General features: G+C 53.0%; 7 protein-coding genes across 7 annotated transcripts; 3 read left to right on the forward strand and 4 right to left on the reverse strand.

Annotated features, from left to right (window-relative positions):
• Positions 1-267: 267 nt before the first annotated feature.
• On the reverse strand, positions 268-1,053 carry J4E84_002914 (uncharacterized protein; the record flags this gene model as incomplete). The annotated part of the gene is made up of 1 exon (XM_049385532.1): positions 268-1,053. One exon carries the CDS (start codon positions 1,051-1,053, stop codon positions 268-270), a length of 786 nt encoding a protein of 261 aa, XP_049246409.1.
• A 377-nt stretch (positions 1,054-1,430) lies between these two features.
• On the reverse strand, positions 1,431-3,437 carry J4E84_002915 (uncharacterized protein; the record flags this gene model as incomplete). The annotated part of the gene is made up of 2 exons (XM_049385533.1): positions 1,431-3,349; positions 3,395-3,437. The coding sequence occupies 2 exons, from the start codon at positions 3,435-3,437 to the stop codon at positions 1,431-1,433; spliced, it is 1,962 nt and encodes a 653-aa protein (XP_049246410.1).
• A 6,349-nt stretch (positions 3,438-9,786) lies between these two features.
• J4E84_002916 (uncharacterized protein) lies at positions 9,787-11,927 on the reverse strand (the record flags this gene model as incomplete). Its single annotated transcript, XM_049385534.1, has 4 exons — positions 9,787-10,023; positions 10,073-11,315; positions 11,455-11,729; positions 11,781-11,927. The coding sequence occupies 4 exons, from the start codon at positions 11,925-11,927 to the stop codon at positions 9,787-9,789; spliced, it is 1,902 nt and encodes a 633-aa protein (XP_049246411.1).
• Positions 11,928-12,740: 813 nt separating this feature from the next.
• On the forward strand, positions 12,741-14,047 carry J4E84_002917 (uncharacterized protein; the record flags this gene model as incomplete). Its single annotated transcript, XM_049385535.1, has 4 exons — positions 12,741-12,964; positions 13,023-13,311; positions 13,369-13,623; positions 13,673-14,047. The coding sequence occupies 4 exons, from the start codon at positions 12,741-12,743 to the stop codon at positions 14,045-14,047; spliced, it is 1,143 nt and encodes a 380-aa protein (XP_049246412.1).
• A 1,625-nt stretch (positions 14,048-15,672) lies between these two features.
• J4E84_002918 (uncharacterized protein) lies at positions 15,673-16,983 on the reverse strand (the record flags this gene model as incomplete). Its single annotated transcript, XM_049385536.1, has 1 exon — positions 15,673-16,983. One exon carries the CDS (start codon positions 16,981-16,983, stop codon positions 15,673-15,675), a length of 1,311 nt encoding a protein of 436 aa, XP_049246413.1.
• Positions 16,984-17,559: 576 nt separating this feature from the next.
• On the forward strand, positions 17,560-19,417 carry J4E84_002919 (uncharacterized protein; the record flags this gene model as incomplete). Its single annotated transcript, XM_049385537.1, has 2 exons — positions 17,560-17,630; positions 17,683-19,417. The coding sequence occupies 2 exons, from the start codon at positions 17,560-17,562 to the stop codon at positions 19,415-19,417; spliced, it is 1,806 nt and encodes a 601-aa protein (XP_049246414.1).
• A 2,605-nt stretch (positions 19,418-22,022) lies between these two features.
• J4E84_002920 (uncharacterized protein) lies at positions 22,023-23,453 on the forward strand (the record flags this gene model as incomplete). Its single annotated transcript, XM_049385538.1, has 2 exons — positions 22,023-23,231; positions 23,290-23,453. Coding segments are annotated over 2 exons (1,373 nt in total), but the record flags the coding sequence as incomplete, so codon positions are not given.
• Positions 23,454-24,408: the final 955 nt, after the last annotated feature.

The raw sequence follows: 24,408 nt of genomic DNA on the forward strand, positions 1-24,408 counted from the left end.
TGGGGCGGGTTGCGATTGGTGATGGCGGCGGTTGTAGTTTGAGATGGCGTTTGGGAAGGAAGTTTGCAAAGAGCGATGACGTCATTGGGCATTAAGATCGAAGCCGTAGATCTTAGGACATGGTGATTTGGACAACAACGTAATTTTGTAAAACTCGTTCATGTAGGTTACTTGGCTCTTGCATGAGCATCCTAAGATCTGAGACCACTCGCTAATAGACTTCAATCTCGGTACCATATTATCGTGTCTTCCTCTCACGCCCGTCTCCTACTCAGGTTTCTCCATCTTGACTTCCTTCATCTTCGCTTCCATCTTCACTTTTTCAGTTTTGACCCTCGGTTCCGCCTTTATATGCACCTCCTCTTCCTTCAGCCCCATGTCTACCTCGACCAAGTCCAACCCGCCATGAAGCTCCAGTCTCTCCCTCTTGCCTTCCTCCACACGCCCGAATTCCTCCTCCTCCACGTCCTGTAGCCTCTCTCTCTCTAGCTCCTGTTCTTCCTGCAGAGTGCGCCTACCCACCGGGTGAGCGCTGTGGTTAGACGTATTCAACTCCAGTAAAGACCACGCGAACCTCCGTCCAGTCACTGGATCTAGGATTGCAGCACGGAAGGCCACACCGGTCATCTCGTGTACCAGGCGCGGCTTTTGACCGTCTGGTTTGTGTATTTCCGTGTCAATAAAGTGGTCGATATCCTCTTGCACAATCTTTTCGGCCAGGTGCTTGTGCTCATCGGCTGCGATGATATTTAGTCGTATATCTGAGTCGGGGTCGTCCCAGCAGCGTACGGTGATCTTCATATGGCGAGTATAGGGAGCTAGCGCGAAAAGAGCAGAGGCGTAGATCCACTTATGTCTTTGCATTTGGTTGCCGTTTTGGTCAAAGAGCGGTTCCGGCTGGATGTCGTCTTCTCGTTCCCACCCTGATGGCTCGTCGGCGTAGGTGATAGCGCATAGATTGATTACAGGCTGATAAGCCGCATCGGTTATAACGCGTATGGCTAGGTAGAGGGGCGTTGGTACGCCAGGGAGGGCTTGAGCGCTGGTTGACATAATGAAGAATGGGTGATGGGTACAGGGCCAGGTGTTGTTACAGCTACCGAAGAACTATACATATCAAGACTGAAATAGTCCATGGGCCCTGATAGCGTCATGTGTTCGGGCCATGAGTTTCTCGTTTCCCTTCACTACTGCTCATGATATCATTTGCCCCCTTCTGTCCCTCCGCACGGTCCGCTGTTTCCAGGCTATTCATTAGAATACCCTTGTTGAACGTCTTCCTTCTTCCTCGCTCTCACATGTGGGGTGTCCTTGTCGCATTGCTGAAGCCCTTTGGAGCCTTTCTACGCGTGATCCTCCCCAGTCAAATGCTACTATTCTCGTGCTGACATCGAATGGCAGAAGATCAGGTGACATTGTTGGAAACGATCTCAACGTTGCATCCGCTTCAGTCTTTCTTCAGCAGCCCTAGCACGCCGTTCTCTTTCCATCCTAGCTCTTGCTTCTGGCGTTAGCCCCCTCATCTCTTCCTCTCTCAAGTCTGCTCCAGTCTTGACAGGTAGTGCACCCAACGACTTGCCCTTGCCCAACCTCTGCTCCTTTTTCCTGATTTCCTCGGCCTCACTCTCTTTCCGCACACGTTCGGTCTCAGCCTTCCGTCGATCAGCTTCAGCCTTACTCTCTGCAGCCTTCTCGGTCTTCTCTTGAGCGTCTCGCTTGTCGGCCTCGGCTTTGGTGATGGCTGCAGGTATACCGGCCTTCTCCCAATCCCAGGCAGACTCTCCGAGCTCTGAGCGTGCGACGCGAAATGCGTCACGAGCTGCACGGTCACCAGTCAGCGTGAAAGGAGTTCGCGCTTCATCGTTCATCACAGTCGGATCGGCCCCGGCCTTCGTGATGAGCGCGAGGATGATAGGAGCAGAATTCAGGGATGCAGCAAGATGTAATGGTGTCGGTGTGTGATGGTTGGTCGGGAGAAACTGGAAGTTTGGTGAAACTTCATTCGTCTTGAGGTAGTTGAGAAGCGCAGGAACTTTCGAACGCTTGATCATCGGTATAACTTGGGACGTGTGTAATGTCGCAGCCTCTTCTTCCTTCGTCAGCTTCTTGGGCTTAGGTTTTGCTGGAGCGGGTGCGGTAGCCGCAGCTTCCTTCTGAGGATTATTAAGAGCAGCAAGCGCTGCTTCATCAATAGTACTCTGCTTTACTCGAGTAAGCTCTACAAATGCACGCATCAGCTCTTTCTGAGTCGCTCGCCGTGTACTGAAGGGAAAGCCTCGGTTGCGTGGGTCATTGTGACTGAGAATCTGTCCTTCATACGGACCAAACAGAGTTCTCCGGTTCGTCGCGCCGGTCGCGCGAACAAAGATCAATTCTGCAGTATCGATCAAACTTTTCCAGCTAGAGAGTAGCTCGCGGACTTCGGCGATGAGTGCGGTCTCGTTATAGCGACGAATTGATGAACCGGCCGAGTGTGCGTTGCCTTTTGCGTTATCGTTCGCTGATTGCGAGCCTCCCTGTTTCCGTCGTGTAGTGTATCTGTGGAAGGTCTTATGCGCAATTACAGTTGCCGAACGCTCATCGAATCCTGTGTGGTTCTTCCCTGTCTTTGGTGCCAGCGCCACTATCATTGCAGCGAAATGACCACCGCCTATCATACAGAGAAAAAAATGTGGCCCAATGTATGTGCCTGGTAGTGGGACACCACCCTCATTCGCCTTGATCTTGGGAGGCTGCTTTGGGGATAGCTGCTTTGCGCGTATAGTGTCCAGGATATGTGACTCGTCCTCCTGCTCCGCATTCGAGAAGATCGCGCGATAGACGCCCAGCGACATATTTTCGGGTATCGAGGGTGACGAGAACCATACTAGCGGAGGCTTGCCGGAACCTCTCTGCTTCTTCCTTGAGGCAAAATCCTCGAATTCCGGATCCGAAATCTTGGCCTGCTTCTTCAAGAGTGCGCTTAATGTCGAGTCCTTTGTCTTCGCCCCTTCTTCATCTTCATCGTCGTCGGATTCCGATGACTCAGACCCTGATATGCTCTCGTCCAGATCTCCGATGAGCTTCTCAAACTCGGCCTCGCCTACAGGCTTTGCGCCTTTTATCTTTTGCTTCAGGTTGTATCCATGGAGGTCGGATCGGACATGAGCGCGCTGGTCTGCAAGGGATGCGAAGCTGAGGCCACAGAGGTTGCACGAGGTGGCCTTTGCCGGGCTGCTGCTCTCGTCTTCGGCGGTATCGGGAGAGTCGTTCGCCTCCACAAGTGTTGGGATCGGTATCTCTTCTAATGGCTGCTCAGGCTGGTCCTTGAGAGTGAGTGTGGCCAATAGCTCTTCGGGAAGATCAAACACTGCGGATGTTAGTTCCGTGTGGACTAGGGGAGCAGGTATCTTACCATAGAGAGGGCGCTGCAATAGATGGTCTCCTTTTTGGGCCATTGTAAATTGTCGAGAGTGTTGGTCAAGTGTGGTAGGTGGTATGCGATCGTGAGCAGAAGATTCGGAGGGGCGCGTTGTAGGTTGAACATGACGTACATCGCAGCCTTATACGCGAGTCATCGGGCGCCCAACACGCTAATCCCTCACCAGCGCGTTCAGCCCTTCACCACCCACCAATCCCTTAAACGAATTTCACGCGTCAATCACCAGAAATCACGACCAGGACATGAGGACTAAGCTAAAGCGCCTTTGTTTTCGCAGCGTCGCGCACACAAATTAGATTACGCATACTCCGCATCAGCTACCTGCACAAACACCCACCCTGGCTCTACGTAGTCCAGCAATTGCAGTGGATCCGGCCCCTCAATATGAGCGGGAATTGATACGAAGTCTATGTTGCGCTCGGAAAAGCACTGGTGTAGCTTCGCAAAATCTGGTGGAAAGTGACCCAAGAAAGGTGGCCAGTCTACTACAGCAACTCTCTTCAGAGACAGCTTCGGAGAAGCCATCTCAGCGAGATGGCGCAGCATCTCTGTCGGGCCCTCCCACCCCTTTGAACCCCAGTGTTCTTGCCAGTCAATCTCAAAGCTCACCTCTTCCAGCGATGGTGGAAGATGATGGACTAGTTTCGCAACGAAATCGGAAGTACAATTAATCGGCTCGTCGTCGTGTGTTATCAAGCCCATATCCAACGAGCGAAGACTTGTCATATTCGAAGCCAGGCGTGCTATCTGCAGCACGTGCCCCTGACAAAGCATCTGTTGGTCGCCCCGGATGGAGAGACGCTCAATCGTGGCGCGATTGTGTATGAACGCTCCCGCAAGCTCGCTAAACTTGGTCAAGAGGCTTGGAGAGTATATGCCGCGTTGATCTGCCAAGGAGAAGATGCGAAGTCAGCGTATGGCTTACATGGAGTTCGTACAGTTCTGTTATTACCATTATTGATGTCCTGTTCGTAGGAGAAACTCTTCAAATTCCTGCAAGCTTCGGTGAAGTACCTCAGCGTCGGCACCTCCACAACGGATCGTTTCAGCGTGATCTCCTGGACTTGAGAGGATGCGGGATCTAGCACAGTCTGAATCGGAATGTCTTGGTCCCAAGCCGGGCGTTTGTCGTTCTGATCGAGGAGCACTAGGTCCGAAGCGGTAAAATCGTGGAGTGAAGGAAGGAGGAAAATGTATGCTATAGCTTCTAACGAGAGCGGACCGTGTATGTTGATGCTCTTCAGGTGTATAAAACGATCTGAATGGTTCGCTATAGTCGTGAACCAGTATTTGTCGTCTGGCCAGAAGGCTTTGTCTGCGACGACAAGTGTATCGACATTCGGGGTGAACATCAGAAGTATCTCGAGAAATTCGTCATCGCGTCGTGTGCCAGTAGCATTAGACATCAATCTGTCCTTTTCTGGCAGCTCTAGAATCCTAATGCATATGAGGAAGACTGCTTGATTCTCCGCGCTATCGTCATGATCGTCGAAATCGTGCTTCCACGTGAGGTTTCGCACTCGATTCCCAAGCTCTGGATTTGCACATAGCGTACGTAACAGTGGCCAAGGACGTCGTATAAAAAGGTTTCTGTACAAATGATCGAGCGAAAGCGTGTACATCCGCCGGCTGGTCAGACTAAGGCGACATATGTCCTTAGCGTTCTCATTTGGAATGCGCTCGATGATACCCATAACCAACTCGTTGGGCAGAGCATTGAAGGGGCATGAAGATGGTGCAGTGATCGACATGGTGGCTGTCGAATCATCTGGGCGGATGGCTGGAAGGTAGCATGCGTGGACGGGCACTGCCGCAGATGGGTTATACAAGCGGCTTAGACTTGAGATGCATCATGCAAGAGTTATATTCACTCAATTTTAAAAGTAGGACGGTCGTTAGATATGTTGGCAGAGCACACGAGCTTCCCCGCGTTGGGACGCTAATGCCCAGGTGCCTTAGCGGCTGTTAGACCGGTCAAGCACGTGTTGACAATAACGGCGAATCATCTACTAACATTACACCGACATACAAGCGACTCAGACTCCACAAAGCTCTTAGAAGTATGCTAGCTGCCTGCAGCAGTTGTACAAGGATGCAGTTTTGCCGATCTTCATGCTGTTGTGGGTGGGTTGGAGTCACTAAAGGCAATGAGCCGCAAAAGCGTCTGTTTTGTGTACCCAGAGCCAATCAGACTCTACGTCTTCTTTGATAGCCAGCGGCTCCTGTCCCTCGATATCTTCGTAGACTACATCGAATTGCATTCCTGAACGTTCATATACCCGCTTCAGAACCTTAAGCTCGTCCGGGAGGGGAAACCAGCCTGCCAGTGCAGGCCAGGTGATATAGATCTGTTTCAGTCTGGATGTCGAAGAAGCAGCGGCTTCGACCAAACGTGACAAGATGCCGATGAGGAATTGTAGCTTAGGTTCTTGGCCTAGCTCATAAGTCCACTGAAGCCGCAGAGACTCGAGAGTGTCTGGAAATGTTTTGACAATCTTTCTCGCTATAGGATGTAGGTCTTCAGAGTGTGGGGACTCCGATTGACTGAATGTTTCAACATTGCAAGGACCAATATCCAGAGTACGGAGTCTCGGGAGTGTAGGCCCGGTAACATGATAATATAGCGATGACAGCTCCGTTTCCGTCACCACCGAATCCACTCGTAGACGTAGGTTCTCGAGAAAGATATTTGGACCCCATCCGATATTTCCGATCCATGAGAAAATAGCTGGCGGTATCCCAGGACGCCATTTCATTTCATGGGTGACGTGCTCGTAGGTAAAAGTCTTGAGTTTGTTAAGCTTTTCGAGAGTGATCACTACCGAAGGGAAGTGAAAGTCTGATTCTCTTATAATGAAGCAGTCGAGAGATGAGCCATTAGCCAGCCACCGATCAACGTGGGCTTCGCCGGCATCGTCCCAGGGGAAAGTCCTGCCAGGCTCTCGACGCATATCGACGACCTGAGTAAGCTCCAAGGTTTGTATGGACGGCAAAGTCAGAAGGGGTACAATACTCTCTAGGCGTAGAGGACCCAGCAGAGTGATTGATCGAATATTTCCGAAGTGAGCTGGATTGGCAGCCAAAGTCTTGAACCAGTAACAGTGGTCATCCCACTGCCACACATCGTGTACGGTGATCTTTTCAACTTTAGGCGTGAAGAACAAGAAGAACTCCAGGTACCACCAATGTACTTCGTGATCAGAAGAAAAGCCTATGAAGCGGGTTGGTAGGTCGGTAGAGATATCCGTGGTGTCCAAGATGGCCCCAGAGCTTCTGAGTTTGTTGGCAACGGCATGCCTGTCGCCTAAAGGCAGACAGCGGCGTCTGCATGGTCGGCTCCAATAGTCCTGATACCACACCACCTCTTTGACATAGTTTGTGAGTTCATGACAGTGGGCTGAATGAGACAGCGTTATGGTACGCAGGAATTGCTCCGGGGCGCAACCTGGAAATCTTCGATATAGCCGGTCTAGTGTGAGGCGATGAAATCGCCAGCTCGTCGCATTCAGAGCGCGTAATGTCAAGTAATCATCTGCATCCAGCTCATCTAGGATGAGAAGGATCAATTCGTCGGGAAGTGCAGGTGCGCCCAAATTCAGGCGCGGTGCTAGTGCAGGAAGGTCCATCGTTGCGATATGTATGGCAGATCCGTTGGGCGAAGGTCTAGACAGGTTTGCATGTTACCGCCAGCGTAGTATGCATGCGAAATCGCTGCTAAGACGATGGGAGGTACCTAGGTAGATGACAGCGGGACGGTGGCGCTGAGATGGCGCGCACGAGCCGCCTCCCCTCCGGTTCCGCGGACAGCTGCTCGATCTGCAGGGGTCCCGAGGTCACGCTGCCTAGGCATCCAAAGCTTCAATGCTCCTTCACAACGCACTGGTAAGCAGCTGGCCGCCTCCTGGCGAGCTCTTCAAAAGCACTGGGAACATACACGCACACGTAGATGGTGGCCAGCTTCGACTTCACCAGGGCGACCTCGGGACCCTTCATTTCCCGGAGACGGGCCACATGGCGACTTTACGCATCGATCTCAGTGCCAAGCAAGGCGTACATACGCCCATGTCGTACAAACTATTACCTTTGCAGCATCTCACCGTACCTAGGTAAGCTCTCAATGCCTGAGCCCGATGCACTTCATTGCCCGGATCTTTGGATGAACAACATCTATCACCCGTCCATACAGACTCTTCCATCGGCTGGATCCTCCAGACGGGCAGAACCTCACGAAATTTTTGTTCTCAAGTACAGCCCGTTTGGCACCATCTTCGTCTCAACGCATTTGCTATACAGTTCCCGCACCTTCCTATAACGTGTGGTCCTTCGCCACCCTCAGATGCATGCATTATGCATACGCAAGCTGGAAGCCTCTGGCATGCAAACTACTTATCAAATGCTGCTCTGAACAACCCTGATAGAGTCTGGATATGCGATATTAATGATGAAAGCCTGTGGCTGCAAGCGTGTTCTACACTAACTATGCGCCCGCATGAACAAGTGCACTTATGCCGGGCTCCCATGTTTTGGTGTAACCGCATGCTAAGTATAAAGAGTCATGGCATCTCGCAATTGCCGTCTACGAGGTACTGACTTAATTTCAGCCAAGCTTTAACCTCGCCATGAGGTTTATATTTGCATGTCTGCTCTCGGTTGGAAGCACCGTAGCACAAGCTCCTCGAACCGATGCGTTAGCCAAACACGGACTTGATCAACTATGGCTTGATGTGGCCAAACACCCCGATAGCTACACCAGTAACTGTACCTCAAGTACAGTCGCTCGGCGCCGTGAATGGTATGTTCATGCAAACCTCAAGGAGGATGCCACTCACACCCCACAGGTCTAAGCTGAAGCGTTCGGAGAAGCTGAACTACATCGAAGCTGTTCACTGTACGGGAAAGACGAAGGCGAGAACTCCAGCTGCTGTTGCCTCTGGAGCGATAAGTCGTTACGATGACTTTGTGGTCACCCATATCCTGCTGACACAGCACACGCACGGAAACGTATTCTTCGTCAACCCCTAAGACGCCTCATCAGAATGACTGACATTGTCAAGGGAAACTTTCTGTCGTGGCACCGTTACTTTATGTGGGCATGGGAGCAGACTCTGCGTAATGAGTGCGGGTACAAGGGCTATCTTCCATATTACAACTGGGCGTTGTGGGCTGATAACCCCGCCGCATCCCCTCTCCTCGATGGAAGCGACACGAGTATCTCTGGAGATGGGGTATATGTTCCCGGTCGTAATGCCAGCTGTGTACCTAACCCAAACCGATGCTTTGTGGAAGTTCCACCCGGCAATGGAGGTGGTTGTGTTGCCTCAGGGCCCTTCAAAGAGTGAGTAGTCATTCTTAAATGTCTCTATCATGTCCGCAATACTGATGGCAATCTAGCTGGAAGATGCACATCGGACCAGTATCCTCTCTCGACACCACCGTACCGCCAAACCCATCTCCGGATGGTCTAGGCTACAACCCTAGATGCATCAGACGCGACATCAATACACGCTCATCCTCGGAAACAACCGACGCTGATGTCGCCGAACTAATCACAGCCAGCGCCAACATCTCCGCCTTCCAAGACACGCTCCAAAACCCTTCTCCTGGAAAACTTCGCGTTCACCTTGGTGGCCATCAGACAATCGCCGGTGACGCGGGCTCAGACTTCTACAACTCTCCTTCCGACCCATACTTCTGGCATCATCACGTCCAGATTGACCGAACTTGGTGGATCTGGCAGAACCAGGATTTGGAAGATAGGCGGTTTACTATTGCTGGAACGCTCACGTTTCTGAATACCCCGCCGACGAGGAATGCGACGTTGGATGATGTTATGACATTCGGCGACTATTTGGGCTTTCCTAACATGAGGATAAGAGAGGCCTCCAGTACGCTTGCTGGGCCTTTTTGCTATATCTATGAGTAGAGAGGTGATAGAGCCGGAACCGTCAGTTCAGTACATGTATTCATCTAGATAGCTTGCCTAACCTCTTCGACATCCCCGTCAAACCTTCGCATCTCTTTTTCGCCAAGGTCGACCTGTTTTAAATCTGATCGGTGACCGCAATGCCCATAATATCGATGTCTCACCGGCATATAGTACGAATGATGTGTCGTAATCTCGCCACGCAGAATGCTTGTGGCACCGTAAGCGTTCGCCCCGCATAAGCCTACCATGCCTGAAGATGTAATCTGCTCCATCGTCAATCATAAGTCAACTGGCGATGCGTCCAATCGCGCCAGTACGATTAGCGTTCTATTGAAATAAGATCGACACTTGGCATAGTCGAGATACGGGCCATAGATTGAGTGATAGGCTAAGTGGAGAGCAGGAGATCGAAAATATATGTACAACGTCATCCACATGTCTACCACGTCTCTTGGCGATATGTACCACTCTTTTCCATACTCACGAGATAATTCTCTGCGCCCTCCCTGTCCATGTTCCCATGTTCTTGAAAAGCTTCGATGAGCGCTTCGCGCACTGCCTGGGGCATCTTGCCCGATGACCCGCAAATATATAGGATGCCGGATTTATGGAAGAGTTGAGAGAAAACGAGGGAGGATTGCTGCCGAATGAGATCTTGCACATAAACCTTTTGACGCTGTCGGATCGTTAGCGTAGACTTAAAGAGGGTGGAGCTGGGCACTTACCTGGTCTCGGGAGAACGCCGCAAAGACTTCTAGGGGCACTCCAGAGGATTGAAGCTGCGCCCACTCGTCCTTGAAGAAGTAGTCTGATTCAGCGTTACGACAGCCGAAAAAGAGAAGATCCTTTATACTTCCGTCATCTTGCTGCGCGTGGCCGTTTTGTAGCTTCTTATGCTCCTCGCGCCATAGTATACGTTGGTATATCAGAGAACGCATGGGAGCTACACCTGTGCCCGGTCCAATCATCACGACCGGTCTATCAATTTCCTCTCTTCCTACACCCAGTCCGCCTCGCGAAAGAGTGACTGTGATCTCCTGTCCTGGAGTGAGTGAAGCAATATATCGCGTAGCAACACCCTGCCTGATTCTTTTAATGACAGTCTTGTACTTTACAATCGCGATCAAGAGCTCAATCTTTGTGCTATTCTCCGCCTCTGCGTCAGGATTCATTGCGCTTGCGATGCTGAACTGGCGACCACGCAATGCAGGGATGATGCTGCAAACGCGCTGCCAGGGTATTTTGACAGACTCAAACTCCTGTAATACCTCTAATATGCTGCGGCGCGGGCGTGTAGTGTAGTCGTAGAGCTCGTCAAGATACTGGGGGTCGGTAAACTCAAGTAATCTTGCCTTGTGAAACTCGTCGTTCGTGTAGTGCGCGAGCTGGGCGAAAAACGACCTTCGTGGTATGGCGATGATGTCGAGATGGTTAGTCAACAGCTGCCGTAGGGTTATTAGACTACCTGGCTCCAGATTTCGGACCGGCAGGGTGGTGTCTGGGGGCGTTGAAGGCGACGAAGGTACGAAGCGAAGTGGTATATCAGCCTCGGAAGTCCAGCCCATACACTCAATGAACTGCGATACATCCGACGGGAAGTTCTTGGGGTATATTGTGAGTACATCGCCTGGACCGTAGGCATGTGTCTCTGGTATCTCGAACTTGATATGCCGTACATCCTGCCAATGATTTGTTGGAGTGACTCTCTCATTGCTCGTAATCTTCGCAACCAGTCCACCACTTATGTTCAGGAGATCTGGTGGGGGAACATCCGTCGCATCGCCATTCAATGCAGGTACAGCATTGGCGTTCGATGAAGATGTTGTATCATCGACGGCAGGCGCAAGCAACCATTTCGGGTCTAGCAGGACATCGTCCGGTATCGGCTCGACACCATCAGCGAGAGGGTAAGAGTCAAGGAGATGTTGGCGCAGTTTCGTCGACCATGGTAGGAAAGATCCGTCGATACTTTGGAATAGTCAGATATGCGCCGTAATTGCAATGATGGCACAAGTTTTGCTGCATACGCAGTTTGACAGGCAACATGAGACGATGCATCAGGAAATGGAAAAAGAAATCTGCAGACGCAATGATCGTGTTGACATACCCCTCTGGATGTTGCTCGTCCGACTCTCCGCGATCGCAGACTGGCTGCGCTCCTAGCTGGATGAGCCGATTGTAGAGCTTGCGATGCGCCCAGTTGTACTTTGGATAGGACGTATCACCAAGACCAAAGGATGCAAATCTCATCTGCTGCAAGCACCCTGGTCGCAGCCGAGCACTTCGGATGGCTTTCCAAAACTTCTGGCTATTGGGTGGCAGGTCACCCTGGCCCGTAGTGGAAATGGCGATGAGAACGACATCGTGTTGCAGCAGTTGTCTCTACCGACAGTCAACCATCGCTCCTTGCACGCGACACCGCCACTGACATACAAGAGTGATGGTGTTGAGCTCAGCGACTTCCGTGTGGAACCTCAGTCGCTCAGCGACCCTTCCCATCTCCTCAGCCACATCCTGCGCGTTCCCTGTTTCCGAGCCGTAGACGACCAGTGCGCGGCGCGCTTGCAGTGCACCTGCCATGGCGGTAAATCAGCAATCAGATTGCGGTGAGGCAGGCTAGCCGGGACAGGACTCGAGGAATGGGAAAATTGAATGGCAGGGCCCCCGGATCCAGTGCATGAAGAAGCGGTGCACTAGCGGACACGTCAACGGCAGGCGGGTCTTTTTCATGCTTCTAGCGGCAGTGGGCGGTGGGGCGGAGGTGAAGCTGGAGCGCCATGCAGCCAAGGTCGAGGTCTACTGTGGCGCTAGGGCGAGCTGTGGCGTCGCGCTTAGCTAAGCAGTGGTGGGCGTCGCGTGCAGGCACTGCAGTCGCACCAGAGCATGCACACATGTGCGTGCAATGGGTGAGAGAGAGTGACTGTCCTCGCTGCTTGTGCTGCGGCGAACCCGTCCATGCGCTCAGCGGCCGCCTAGTCGCCGTTTCCCCTATCCATGCACTCCTGGTCGCTGCTCTCAGGCAAGTGGGCCCTCGACTGTGCGCAGGGGCCGCTTCCGTTACCGGATGCGGCCAAGCCCCATGGCTGCGCTCTTCAAAATAATCTGCCTGGTCGAGGCCTGCCCTCTCTCTCCCCCATCAAGTCAACAACAGAGACCAACCACGCACCCCATCAACCCAATCCTCTCTCAACCTTCCCCGGGCTCGTAGCTACCCACTCCACACCCCCCTCGTCAACAGTTCCACCAGCAGGCGGTTCGGCAATCCCATCACCCACCAACCACCACTACTGTTCAAGGTTACCTTTACCGGTCTACTAGGACTCCAAGTTTCGTCAACCTCTTACACGCCCGGTCTATCACTCGTGTTCGTCAACCACCCAAACTTCAGCAATCATGTCCGCACCTGTCGACAGTGTCACCGCCCAGATGGCCACCACCTCCCTCAACGACAACAACGCTCCCACCGCCACGGAGAGCACTGGCGCTCAACAGCCCACCGCAGCCGAGGACGAGGCTGTGCGTGCGAGCGCCGCTGAGGGCAGGCGACTTTACATTGGAAACCTCGCGTACGCGACCACCGAGGGGGAGTTGAAGGAATTCTTCAAGGACTACCTGGTGTAGGTGGACCCTGTTTCTCCGCATGACGCAACTCGTCCAAGCTAACACGTGGTGCAGCGAGTCCACGACCATCCCCACCAACCCACGCACCTCGCGCCCCGTCGGCTACGCCTTCGTTGCCCTCTCGACCCCGTCCGAGGCTGAGCGTGCCATCGCCGAGCTCAACGGCAAGGCCATCCTGGACCGCAAGGTCTCCATCCAGCTCGCCCGCACTCCCGAGGCCCACGCTGAGGGCGCCGGCAGCGGAGCCGAGGGCAACACTGGCGAGGCCCGCCGCCGTACTTCCACCCGTGGACGCGGTCGCGGTCGTGGCCGTGGCGGCCGTGCTGGACGCGGCGGACGCGCTGTAAGTACCTCCGCACCCCACCGCCTGTCTTCACAAGCTAATCAAGTTCTGCACCAGGCTGATGCTGAAGGCGCCGAGCAGGTCGAGCTCTCCAACGAGGCTCCTGCCGACTCCACCCCTACAAATGTACCCGGCCAAGTTGCTCCCCTAACCGAAACTACGAACGAAGCGCTTACCGCAAAGAAGGGCGCCGACAAGTCTGCTCCCCAGGGGCCCCGTGAACGCAAGCAGCGCGGTCCTCCCGAGGACGGTGTTCCCTCCAAGACCAAGGTCATGGTTGCAAACCTGCCGTACGACCTGAAGGAGGACAGGGTGAGTTTGCACATGCCCTTCTCAAAGCCCATGCTAACTGGTGAATCAGCTTCTTGAGATCTTCAAGGACTACTCCCCTACCCAGGCCAAGATCGCCCTCCGCCCCATCCCCCGCTTCATGGTCAAGAAGCTCCAGGCCCGCGGTGAGCCCCGCAAGGGCCGTGGTTTCGGTTTCGTTACCCTCGGCTCTGAGGAGCTCCAGCAAAAGGCTTGCTCCGAGATGAACGGCAAGGAGATTGAGGGTCGTGAGATCGCAGTTAAGGTCGCGATCGACTCCCCCGGCAAGGAGGACGACGCTCCCGACGCGGCCGCCGATGGCGAGGCTCCCCTCACCGAGACCGCTGCTGCCAACGAGACCGACAAGGTCGTTGAGAACCCTCCCGCCACCTCTACCCCCGTTGCCACCTCTACTCCCGCCGCCTAGGTAGCGGCTGCTGCTTAGACGCGCGTCACCCTCAGCAAGTCGCGTCAGACATGGCATTGCGCTGTGGATTTGTGTATCGAAGTTTCTGGCCCATCGACATCTACCATTTACCTTGATAGAAAGATATGGGCAAGCGCCTTCAGCATCTTAGTCGTTTTAGGTTATCGGGTTATCCGCAAAAGTGCGAATTCGGAGTCTGTCAGGTGTAATATGGTGGACTATCTCGGGTTCTTTACGGTTACGGAAAACTTATGTTAGCTGGCACGAGAGATGAGATATCACATGAATGAACAAACAAACAAACCTGCCGTCAATACGACGGTTGATGAATGACCTTTTTACTCGGAGAGTGCTGTGTTTCTTTACTCGTGATTGCGAGCTGCACCCTCGCAAGACACCCAAGGATTGTCCAGAAGGCGATGGGCAAGGGCAATCGTGATGCGACTTTCCATGTCTTGATACAAACTATGATGTACTAATGTGCGCCACATAACAAGGAATTCATGAGCGGCGCATTTGACGTATTACTGTTGTATTCTAAGCCCCTTAAGACATAGGGATGGAGTACATAGGAAATTATCTAACATCTTGCATACCTTCCATACCAGCTTTGAACAATCTCCCATAATATATGACCAAGAAAAACCACCTTAGTGGTGGAATGCATTCTTAATCTTGTTTCCAATTTTCTTGAGCCCAGAAGTGATTTTCCCCCAAAAGGAGTTCCAGCCACGTCGCGTAAGTAACACCTCATCTCTACCTTTGATGCTCATCTTGGCTTCTATACGAGCCGTCGGCGTAGGCCAATTAAACTCTGAAAGAGTTGCGCCGGATGGACCTGAGGGTAGGCTGACTGAAGTGATGGAATGAGTAGAATTCGGTAGAGGTGATGCTGATTCTGTGATTGTGGTAGATACTGAGGTAAATGCTGTGGTGTCTGTTGTGGATGATACTACAGATCGACGCTGGCGGCGTTCGTATCCTGACTTTACTGCTGAAGCTGTAGATGTCGTCAGAGGGAGTCAAGAAGTCAACCTGGTCAAGTGACTTACTGGGTAATGGAGTACCAGAAGTAGCCGGTAAATTGATGCTTGAGAGCAAGGAGAACTCTACTGTCAAAGAGGTAGGCTTCAGAGACACCTTCGCCGGCTCAGATGTCTTGAAGTGGCCAATCAACGTAGCTGTCGCGGACAGTCCACTGTACATGGGCGGAACAGTACACTTGCCGTTCACTCCAGCGGGCCCGGCATCAACAGGTACAGGACGACCATTTTTATCGATATCAGCCATGACAACGCACCAACCTGTCCCACTCGGTATCCCTGATGGCGTCGCGACTTCTCCTGCTGCTGCGTACGGGTATCCTTGGAAAGTTGGAGGGGGGACGCATTCTCCCCCTGCCCCTGCAGGCCCACCTGCGACGGGGATAGGGCTTCCATCTCGGTTTATGTCCGCGACTGTGATGCACCAGTTGACGTCGGCGGATATGTTGTTCAGAGCAGCAATCGCTGTGGTTTTGGCAAAGACAACAGTTGTTGCTGTGGTCTTCACGGTGACTGTGCTGCGGCCTGTTGCTGGCTGGTCTTGTGCTGGGGAACTTTAGCTTTGGTTAGACTTGCGTTGGATTAAGACATACCGAGGAAGCTGACGGCATTATCTTGGGCTGTTGATCGGCTCGCGCTTGCTATTGTGATCATTGAAGGCTGTGCTGTTACAGTGGTGATGCTCGTCAAGGTAACTATCACAGTCACGAGAGATGGCCCGCCGGGAGCTACTACCGATGGTGTGATAGGCTGTGGAGTTACAGAAGTCGTTCCGGTCACCGTTACGTGTACTGTGTTTGATTCAATTGCCGACGATACAGGAGGTGATGATGTAGGCGTGGCACTCGGAATGATTGGCGACCCAGAGCTGACCGTATCCGGCGGTGTTGTTGCAATAGACTTGGACGATGCTTGTGAGCTAGCTGGGGCTCCAGCGGGTGGCTTTGGCTGAGGGTTTCCGCAGCTCATATTCTTGATTCTTGATTGCCGAGAGCTTGGATCAATAACACTCCAATCGGCCTTTTGATCCGATGTAGTGTCTTTGAGTAACTCGAACCAGAAAGTAGTGTATTTCCCAAACACAGCACAGCCAACCTCACTCCAAAACTTCTGAAGTTCGTCTATACCGGCAACCGCAGCGCCGTGTTGTTCAGAGTCAGTAAAAGGCCAGCCCATTTCCGCGATCCAAACCGGTCTGTTGCCTGCGCGCTGCTTGACTCCCTCGAGAGAGCCTTGGAAGCTTGTACTTGCTGTTCCGATACTGTCTTTGTTCCAGTATGGGTACGCAGTCATGCCGATGAAGTCTGCATTATCCACCACGGCATATTGCGCGGTATCGACGTGGCCGATTGGTTTATCTTTCATGTACTGGGCGAATGACGAGGAAGCGATGCTATTCTTCACCTGAGCTATTGTCTGCGCAACGACCGCTGCGGTAACACCAACTTCTTGAGTCGCCTCGGCACGGTATACATCCTCGTTGCCTACAGAGAGTCCAATGATAAGATCGGAAAGAGCTTGGCCGTGCTTCTTAAACCCTTTCTCGAGTGCGGCCATCTCGTTTTTGACGTTCTCATCAGGCGAACCACCCTTCTGCGCTGGCGTTATCCAGAAACCCAGTAGCAGGTTGGTCTTGGAGACAACAGCAGCATCAAAAGCTTCGGTCGGCTCGTCGAGGGTTTTCGCTGCTCTGCAGGTAAACAGCCGGGCACTGTCGAAGGGTATGTCGGTAGTCAGGTTCTTGGCCAGGTTGAAACCATCGAGGAAGTCTGCTTTCAGTTTGGCATTTTCCTCCGCACCCCAGAAAGCACCGTAGTTGAAGCCTGTATAGACCTGACTTGCGGCCTGCGCAAGGTAAGGAAGTAAGAGACAGTAAAGAAGGAATAGCTTCATTTCGTGATGCATGTCTTCTCAAAGGGGATTCAGACAGTATATTGCATAGAAACAGAGGATGAGAGTGCCAGAGGAAATCCATATAGTAGGTACGACTGAGACTTGAATGTCCATAATGTTAGCTTGAGCGATGTGATGGGCTCCAGACTGTGACAATAGGACATCGTTGAACAATACGTATTCACCATTATTCACACGGAAGATCGTGCTTCTACACATATAGACGAGTAAATAGACACCAGAGTTCTGACGAGTGAATGGGTAGGCGTAAATAATTTATCGTCGCTGATCTGAATGCACCTTCGACTGCAAGTTCAGATAGACTAGATCGGGAACGATCGTCTCGCCATGCAAGGCCAAGAGCTAAGAAGGCTTATACGGAGTCATTGATAGAAATCATAATAGTGGGGGAGAAGAGATGGCCGCTGTTGTGGGGAGAAGAGAGCGACCAATGAGGAACGAGATGATGCAACGTCCTGGAGTCGGAGAAGCGTCCGTCCCCGCGGCCTCCGAGCTCGCATCGATAAATTATCAGGAACAGCCAGCCGCCACGGAAGGAGCAGCCAGCCCGCCACCATGTCTCTCGCACGCTTTGGAGGTGCTCTCGCGCGCGCAAAGTGCTCCCCGCGGCCGCAATGGCACGCAGCGTATGTCCCCAAGTACACCACACGTCCGACTCGCCCGTCTAATTGCTTGCAGACGTGCGCTTTCCAGCTCCGCCATCCGCACCGCCAAAGCCGACAATGAGCTCAACTCGGTCAGCAAGCACATCACCCAGCCCAAGTCGCAGGGCGCCTCGCAGGCCATGCTGTACGCCACCGGCATGAGCGAGACGGACATGAACAAGGCCCAGGTCGGCATCTCGTCCGTCTGGTACTCGGGCAACCCGTGCAACATGCACCTGATGGACCTGAACCACAAGGTCAAGGAGGGCGTCGAGCGGGCAGGACTGCTGGGCATGCAGTTCAACACCATCGGTGTTAGCGACGGCATCTCCATGGGCACAAAGGGCATGCGCTACTCGCTGCAGTCGCGTGAGATCATCGCAGACTCTATCGAGACAGTCATGGGCGGCCAGTGGTACGATGCGAACATCTCCATCCCCGGCTGCGACAAGAACATGCCCGGTGTCATCATGGCTATGGGCCGTGTGAACAGGCCCTCCCTCATGGTTTACGGCGGCACCATCCAGCCCGGTTGCGCAAAGACTCTCGAGAACCAGCAGATCGACATCGTTTCCGCTTTCCAAGCATACGGCCAATTCATCACGGGCGAAATCACCGAAGACCAGCGGTTCGACATCATCAGGCACGCCTGCAACGGGCAGGGTGCTTGCGGAGGAATGTACACAGCAAACACAATGGCTACAGCAATCGAGACAATGGGCATGTCGCTACCTGGCTCTTCGTCGAACCCGGCGAACTCCAAGGCGAAGATGCTGGAGTGCCTGGCAGCGGGTGGTGCCATCAAGAAATTGCTCCAGGAGGACATCCGCCCGAGCGACATTCTTACCCGCGAGGCATTTGAGAACGCCATGGTCGTCATCAGCATCACTGGTGGCTCAACCAACGCTGTTCTTCACTTGATCGCGATCGCTGACTCTGTTGGTCTCAAGCTTACCATTGACGATTTCCAGAGTGTAAGCGACCGCATTCCATTGTTGGCGGATTTGAAGCCTTCCGGAAAGTACGTCATGGCCGATGTCCACGATATCGGTGGCACCCCGTCGCTTCTCAAATTCCTGCTTAAGGAGGGTCTTCTTGACGGTAGCCAGATGACTGTGACTGGTAAGACACTCAAGGAGAACTTGGAGAACGTCAGAGATTTCCCCGCCGAGCAGAAGATCATCCGACCGCTCAGCGAGCCTCTAAAGTCTTCTGGTCACTTGCAAATCTTGAGAGGATCCCTTGCCCCCGGAGGCTCCGTAGGCAAGATCACCGGCAAGGAGGGCACCCAATTTACCGGCAAGGCCAAGTGCTACGATGCTGAGGATGATTTCATCACTGCTCTTGAGCGTGGTGAGATCAAGAAGGGCGAGAAGACCGTCGTTGTCATCCGTTACGAAGGTCCCAAGGGCGGCCCCGGTATGCCGGAGATGCTGAAGCCTAGCTCCGCCATCATGGGCGCTGGTCTCGGCAAGGATGTTGCACTTATCACAGACGGCCGCTTTAGCGGTGGTAGTCACGGCTTCTTGATCGGTCACATTGTGCCTGAGGCACAGGAAGGTGGCCCTATCGGCTTGGTTCAAGATGGCGATGAGATCACCATTGACTCCGAGTCCAACGAGCTGAACATTGGCGTCAGCGAGCAAGAACTAGCAGAGAGGCGGAAGAAGTGGACCGCGCCCGCCTTGAAGTACCAGAAGGGTACGCTTTTCAAGTACGCGCGATTTGTCAAGGACGCTAGCCAAGGCTGCGTTACCGACTCTGAGTAATCTTCACGTTTGAATGTCTCTCATGTTTGCATCTGTATGTATATTCTGATGGCTACAGCGGGGGTAAAAGTCACATCCGGAGTTCGGGCGGGCGATCTTTGTATATTCGACACAATGTCATCGATATAGCTATTCGATCTTCAGCATCCTCCTTCATACAGGCTGTCATCGCTACAGCGTCTTGAGCTTGATCTTCCGTCGGCTGCACAGTCTCTTATTGAGCGCTCTATCTTCCAGGTTCTGACGGCACTGTTCCAGGGGACTCTTTCATCATGGCCCAGAGCAAGCTCTTCGAATCCCCAACAGCATCGCACATGACTTCGTCCACATCTGTCCCGAAATGTCTGTAGAAAATCCAGTTTGTAGGCGCGTATGGCTTTTTCTATCTCACCATGCGCTTCACAAATAGGCTCCAGATCATCCAGCGGGTACAGTTTAGGGTATCCGACCGCACAAAAGCGGGCGTTAAACTCGAACACCAACTACACTCAAACTCCGTCATCTATAGGGTATGGCAACATGGTAATGGCGGCTAGAATGTTCCGAGTAGTAGGATATCTGGTAAGTAGCAAGAGTTGCAGCGTCTCCTTGATCAGCTCAAGATGTCAGCCCTTACTGACCAGGGAGCGTCAGTAAAAGCTGGTCGCGCGGTGTTGGCGAGGCTGGAATCTAGGACGGCATCGAAAAGCCATATATGTGATGTTTCTCCACACGAGCTTGGGCGTCATGAGAGGACGATTGCTGTGCAAAGTGGTAAAGAAGATTGTGTTGTGTCAAAACATGCAGGAGATGCGGAACAAGTGATAGAGACGGGAAGATCATCTAAAGACAAGGGCTGTAGAATGAGCTGTTATCTGAGTTTGACAAGGCTGTTGATATCCTGGTACATTTGGTCCCTGATCAATGATAAAAAGCAAAGACAGGCACGGCATAAAGTTCCGATACGAAAAACTATAGAATATGCGGGATCATCTCCCGTAAAGTTGCGGCAAGTTGGAACCCTGATCCATTCCCTGCCATGTTGTTCTGTGAAGATTGAGTTTCTCTTTCTCATGCCGGTGAGTGTCAAGAGTTTCGGAGAAAGGTGCGGACAGGTGGGCACGTGAACGCATTGACCTCCCTGCGTCGAGAACCACGCCTGGATCGTTTCATCACACACTTACACCTGCAGCCTCAGCTTCATCATGGCAAACTCCGCAACTTTAATGATTTGTTAAGGGGTCGCAGTGACCCAAGAGAAGGCCCAAGGAAAGGTAATGCAGGGCGAGCACAGTGTGGCCTGGTTGCGCAGCTCCCGGGAGCATGGATTCCGCGCAAGATAGCTCATTTCTCCCCTGACCCGGTGTTTTGGAGTGTTTGTTGATGATCAGGTGTTCATGTTGGACAGTCAGGTACCTGCGCTGGCTGAGCTTGGATAGCTGACGATCATCGACGAAGGAGATGGGAGACCGGCGCAAAGCGGCAAGAGTGTGCCAACAACGAGGCGAGACGGCCATTGTTCATTACCGCTATCTTAGGATGGCATGGGAATGCGCTCGCATCGATGACCAGAAAGCTGCAAAGTGGGATATCGGCGAGCTTATTGCCCGCCATCGAGATACCTGCCGTTACAGCTCGAACGACAATCAAGAGTGGGGCTGATCTCCCTCGTTCCGTTAGCCGCGTCGATCATCGCGTCCGCTTTGGGCTGCCCTCGACGCGCTAGACAGAACTTGCCGATGACGCTGAACCATATGTTCCGAAAACGCAAGATCGACGTCTTGGAATGTAAGTCATGAAAGGTGCAGATCGTCAGGGGAGTCATCCATACAACGCAAGCCTAGGGTCACAGAAGACTGGATGAGGCAAGACACATGCATCGTGAGCCTCACCACCTCGCAGATGGCCAGCAGGATGAGGCGAGTCCCTAATGAGACGGCAATCTGAGCACAATCACCGTTGACTTCCGCAGTATCCCATCGCCTACAGATTCTCGCCCCAATTTCGAGTCCCCCGCGAGAACTAAGACGTGTCTTTGACATCTGTTGCGCAACCTGACTTACTCAAGCCCATGAGTAGCGTTCCGGAAGCTTGAAAGCCGGGATCTACCTCGAGATACACGCTAAGAATGAGGGTCTAGTCCCCTTATCCTCTAGCATGCGTGGGCCATACCCCAGAGGATCAAATCTTACTCCTCAGCTAGGCCAACAAGCTTCAGAGCGGTCTAAGTGCAAGAGCCTCATCAGCAACGGCAGTATCGGCGATGCTTTCATGAAGATCGCCAATGCGTGCGCCATGACTAGGCAAGCTGTAGCTCTAGTCTTCTCATCCTGGTATGGCTTGGTGTAGGATCTCTCCACCCCGGTGACGATTGCGGCTTGTCTTGGGCCTGAGCGTCTAGGAGAGTATCGATTGACTAGACGTGCTGACTCGGTGTATCAGAAAGTACCTGGGTGCTGTGAGGGCATATAAACCATACTGCAGTCCACCTACAATCATCATCCAGCTCACCTACCACACTCTTTCAGTTCTTTGCCAATCGCTCAGTTCGCTATAGACTAATAATACTTATCCCTCTTAATATCCACCAACCCACCAACTCACCAACAAAACTCCAACCGCCAACATGCGTTCCTCCATCGCCGTTAGCATCATTGCTCTCTCCACCTCGGTCCTCGCAGCCCCTACTCCTCAGGTTGCTGGCGTCAACAATCTTCTTGGTTCCGTCACCAGCACCCTCGGCTCTGTCACCAACCCCGGTGCCGGCAACGACAACCTCATCCAGGGCAACGGCAACAGCAACGGCCAGAACAACGGCAACGGAAACACTGCTGGCAATGGCAACGGCAACAACAACGAGGCTGGTAACGGCAACTCTGCTGCCAGCGGCAACAGCTTCAACCTAAAGCCCCTCGGCAGCAGCATCCTGAACAACGGAAAGCGTGCGGCGCTTCTTGACAACCTGAACGGCGTCCCGGTTGCTGGCACCATCCTCAGTGGCGTCACTGACGGCAAGGGTGGTCTCCTCAACGGTGTCACTGTTGGCCCTACCACCGACGGCATCACCGACAACGTTCCCGTTGTCAATGGCCTCGTTGGCCGTGGTGTCACTCAGGGCCTTGACGTCAGCCAGCTGAGCCAGACCCAGCTCCTCTCCCTCCTCAGCCAAGTCACCGGCGCCCTCCAGAACACTGGCAACACTGCTACTGGCACCGTCAAGCCGGTTACCGACGCCACCGTCCCAGTGACTGATGCTGTCAAGCCTGTCGCAGCCGCTGCCGGAGATGCCGTGAAGCGTCAGTTGAACGTTGGTGGTCTCACTGGCACTGCCGGCGGCCTCGTCGGTGGTGTTACTGGCACCACTGGCTCCGTCACTGGTGCTCTTAAGCCCGTCACTGGTCAACTCCAGCCCGTCACCGGCACTCTCAAGCCCGTCACCGGCGCCACCGGAGGCCTCACTGGAGATCTTCTTAAGCGTCAGTTGAACCTTGGTGGTGTCACCGGCACTGCTAACGGCCTCGTCGGCGGTCTTACTGGCTCCACTGGCTCCGTTACTGGCACCCTCAAGCCCGTCACTGGCCAGCTTAAGCCCGTCACTGGTGCTCTCAAGCCCGTCACCGGTACCCTCCAGCCTGTCACCGGTACCGTCACTGGCGCTACTGGAGGCCTCACTGGCGATGTCCTCAAGCGCCAGGTCGACCTCAACAGCGTTACTGGCACCGTCAGCGGCCTTGTCGGTGGCATCACCACCACTGCTGGCTCCGTCACTGGCGCCTCTGCCGGCAGCGGAAACTCGCTCCTCAACAACGGCAACAACAACGGCCAAGGCAATGGCGTAAGTCTCCTTCCAACACCCCCCTATCTCGACTGTCAACTAACATCACCCTTAACAGAACAACAACCAGGCCGGCAACGGTAACGGCAACGGAAACAGCGCTGGAAACGGCAACCAAGCCGCCAGCGGCAACGACTTCAACGTAAGTCCCGAAACCGAGCTTCCTGAGATCAACGGCCCGCTCGTCGAGCTACCTGACCTCAACATCGCTCCCACGATCAAGTCAGTCTAGTCTAGATCATTGGGTAGTAGCTAGAGTTTCATGACATGTGCTAACGGTCTCTCGCAGCTTTAAGTGAAGGCGACTATGAATTGAGTGCGATATACTCGGGACGACTTTCCTTTCTACGATGACGATGGCATACCCTGGTTTGCTGGTTCTCTATACATATTTAGTAGTAGTACCAATGTACTGTTTTGACAACTGAAAAATCTGCATTTCATCCAATTGTTCCATGCGTGACGGCTCAGTAACTCAAGTCCCCAACAGCTTTACACACCTTCAGTCAACGACAGAGGCCACAGTCCTAAGATTCGCCATTTTCATGCTTCTACGTCCATCTCCACATGTACTTCCGTACCACGTACCTGGAGCTGTCCTGTCGAATTGCTACTGCTAATGTATACAATTCCCGATATCATGAGGTCTACAAACAATGAAAACTTTATTCGGCCAATGTCTACCAGCACATACGGCAGCAGTTCATACGGTAGCAGCAACATCACGCCAGTCGTGCACGGGCACACTTATCGAAAGCAATGTCCTGTATATCCCTTCACATAGGGTAGGAATTGATGAAGATAATTAACGTCATTAGGTAGTACTTGCTCCTGTTGTGCTCCAAAAACACCGGACGCGTGATAACTATTATGCGCCATTCTTAGTGACCACCAGTGGTGGGTAACTAGAAGGCAATTAGCACAAAGTCGTTGTACGTGTCAAGGTGAACAACTTACGCCTAGGTAGACCTTGAAGGAATCGTAGATGAGCCATTGGAACGCCGTCAAAGTACCAATCATGAATATACGAACAGGCAGTCCGTTCCAAAGGCCACCGAAACCGATTTTGCCGTATATCCTGCCGATAGCCTGACCAGCGCCCTCGCCAGCCTTTCGGTCGCTGTTGAGCTTCGAGACCATCACGTCTAGGATGTGTTAGCTCATTTTCGCGACGCTA

This window comes from Alternaria hordeiaustralica, assembly GCF_023758085.1.
Source record: "Alternaria hordeiaustralica strain BMP 2776 chromosome Unknown scaffold_4, whole genome shotgun sequence".
NCBI lineage: Eukaryota > Fungi > Ascomycota > Dothideomycetes > Pleosporales > Pleosporaceae > Alternaria > Alternaria hordeiaustralica.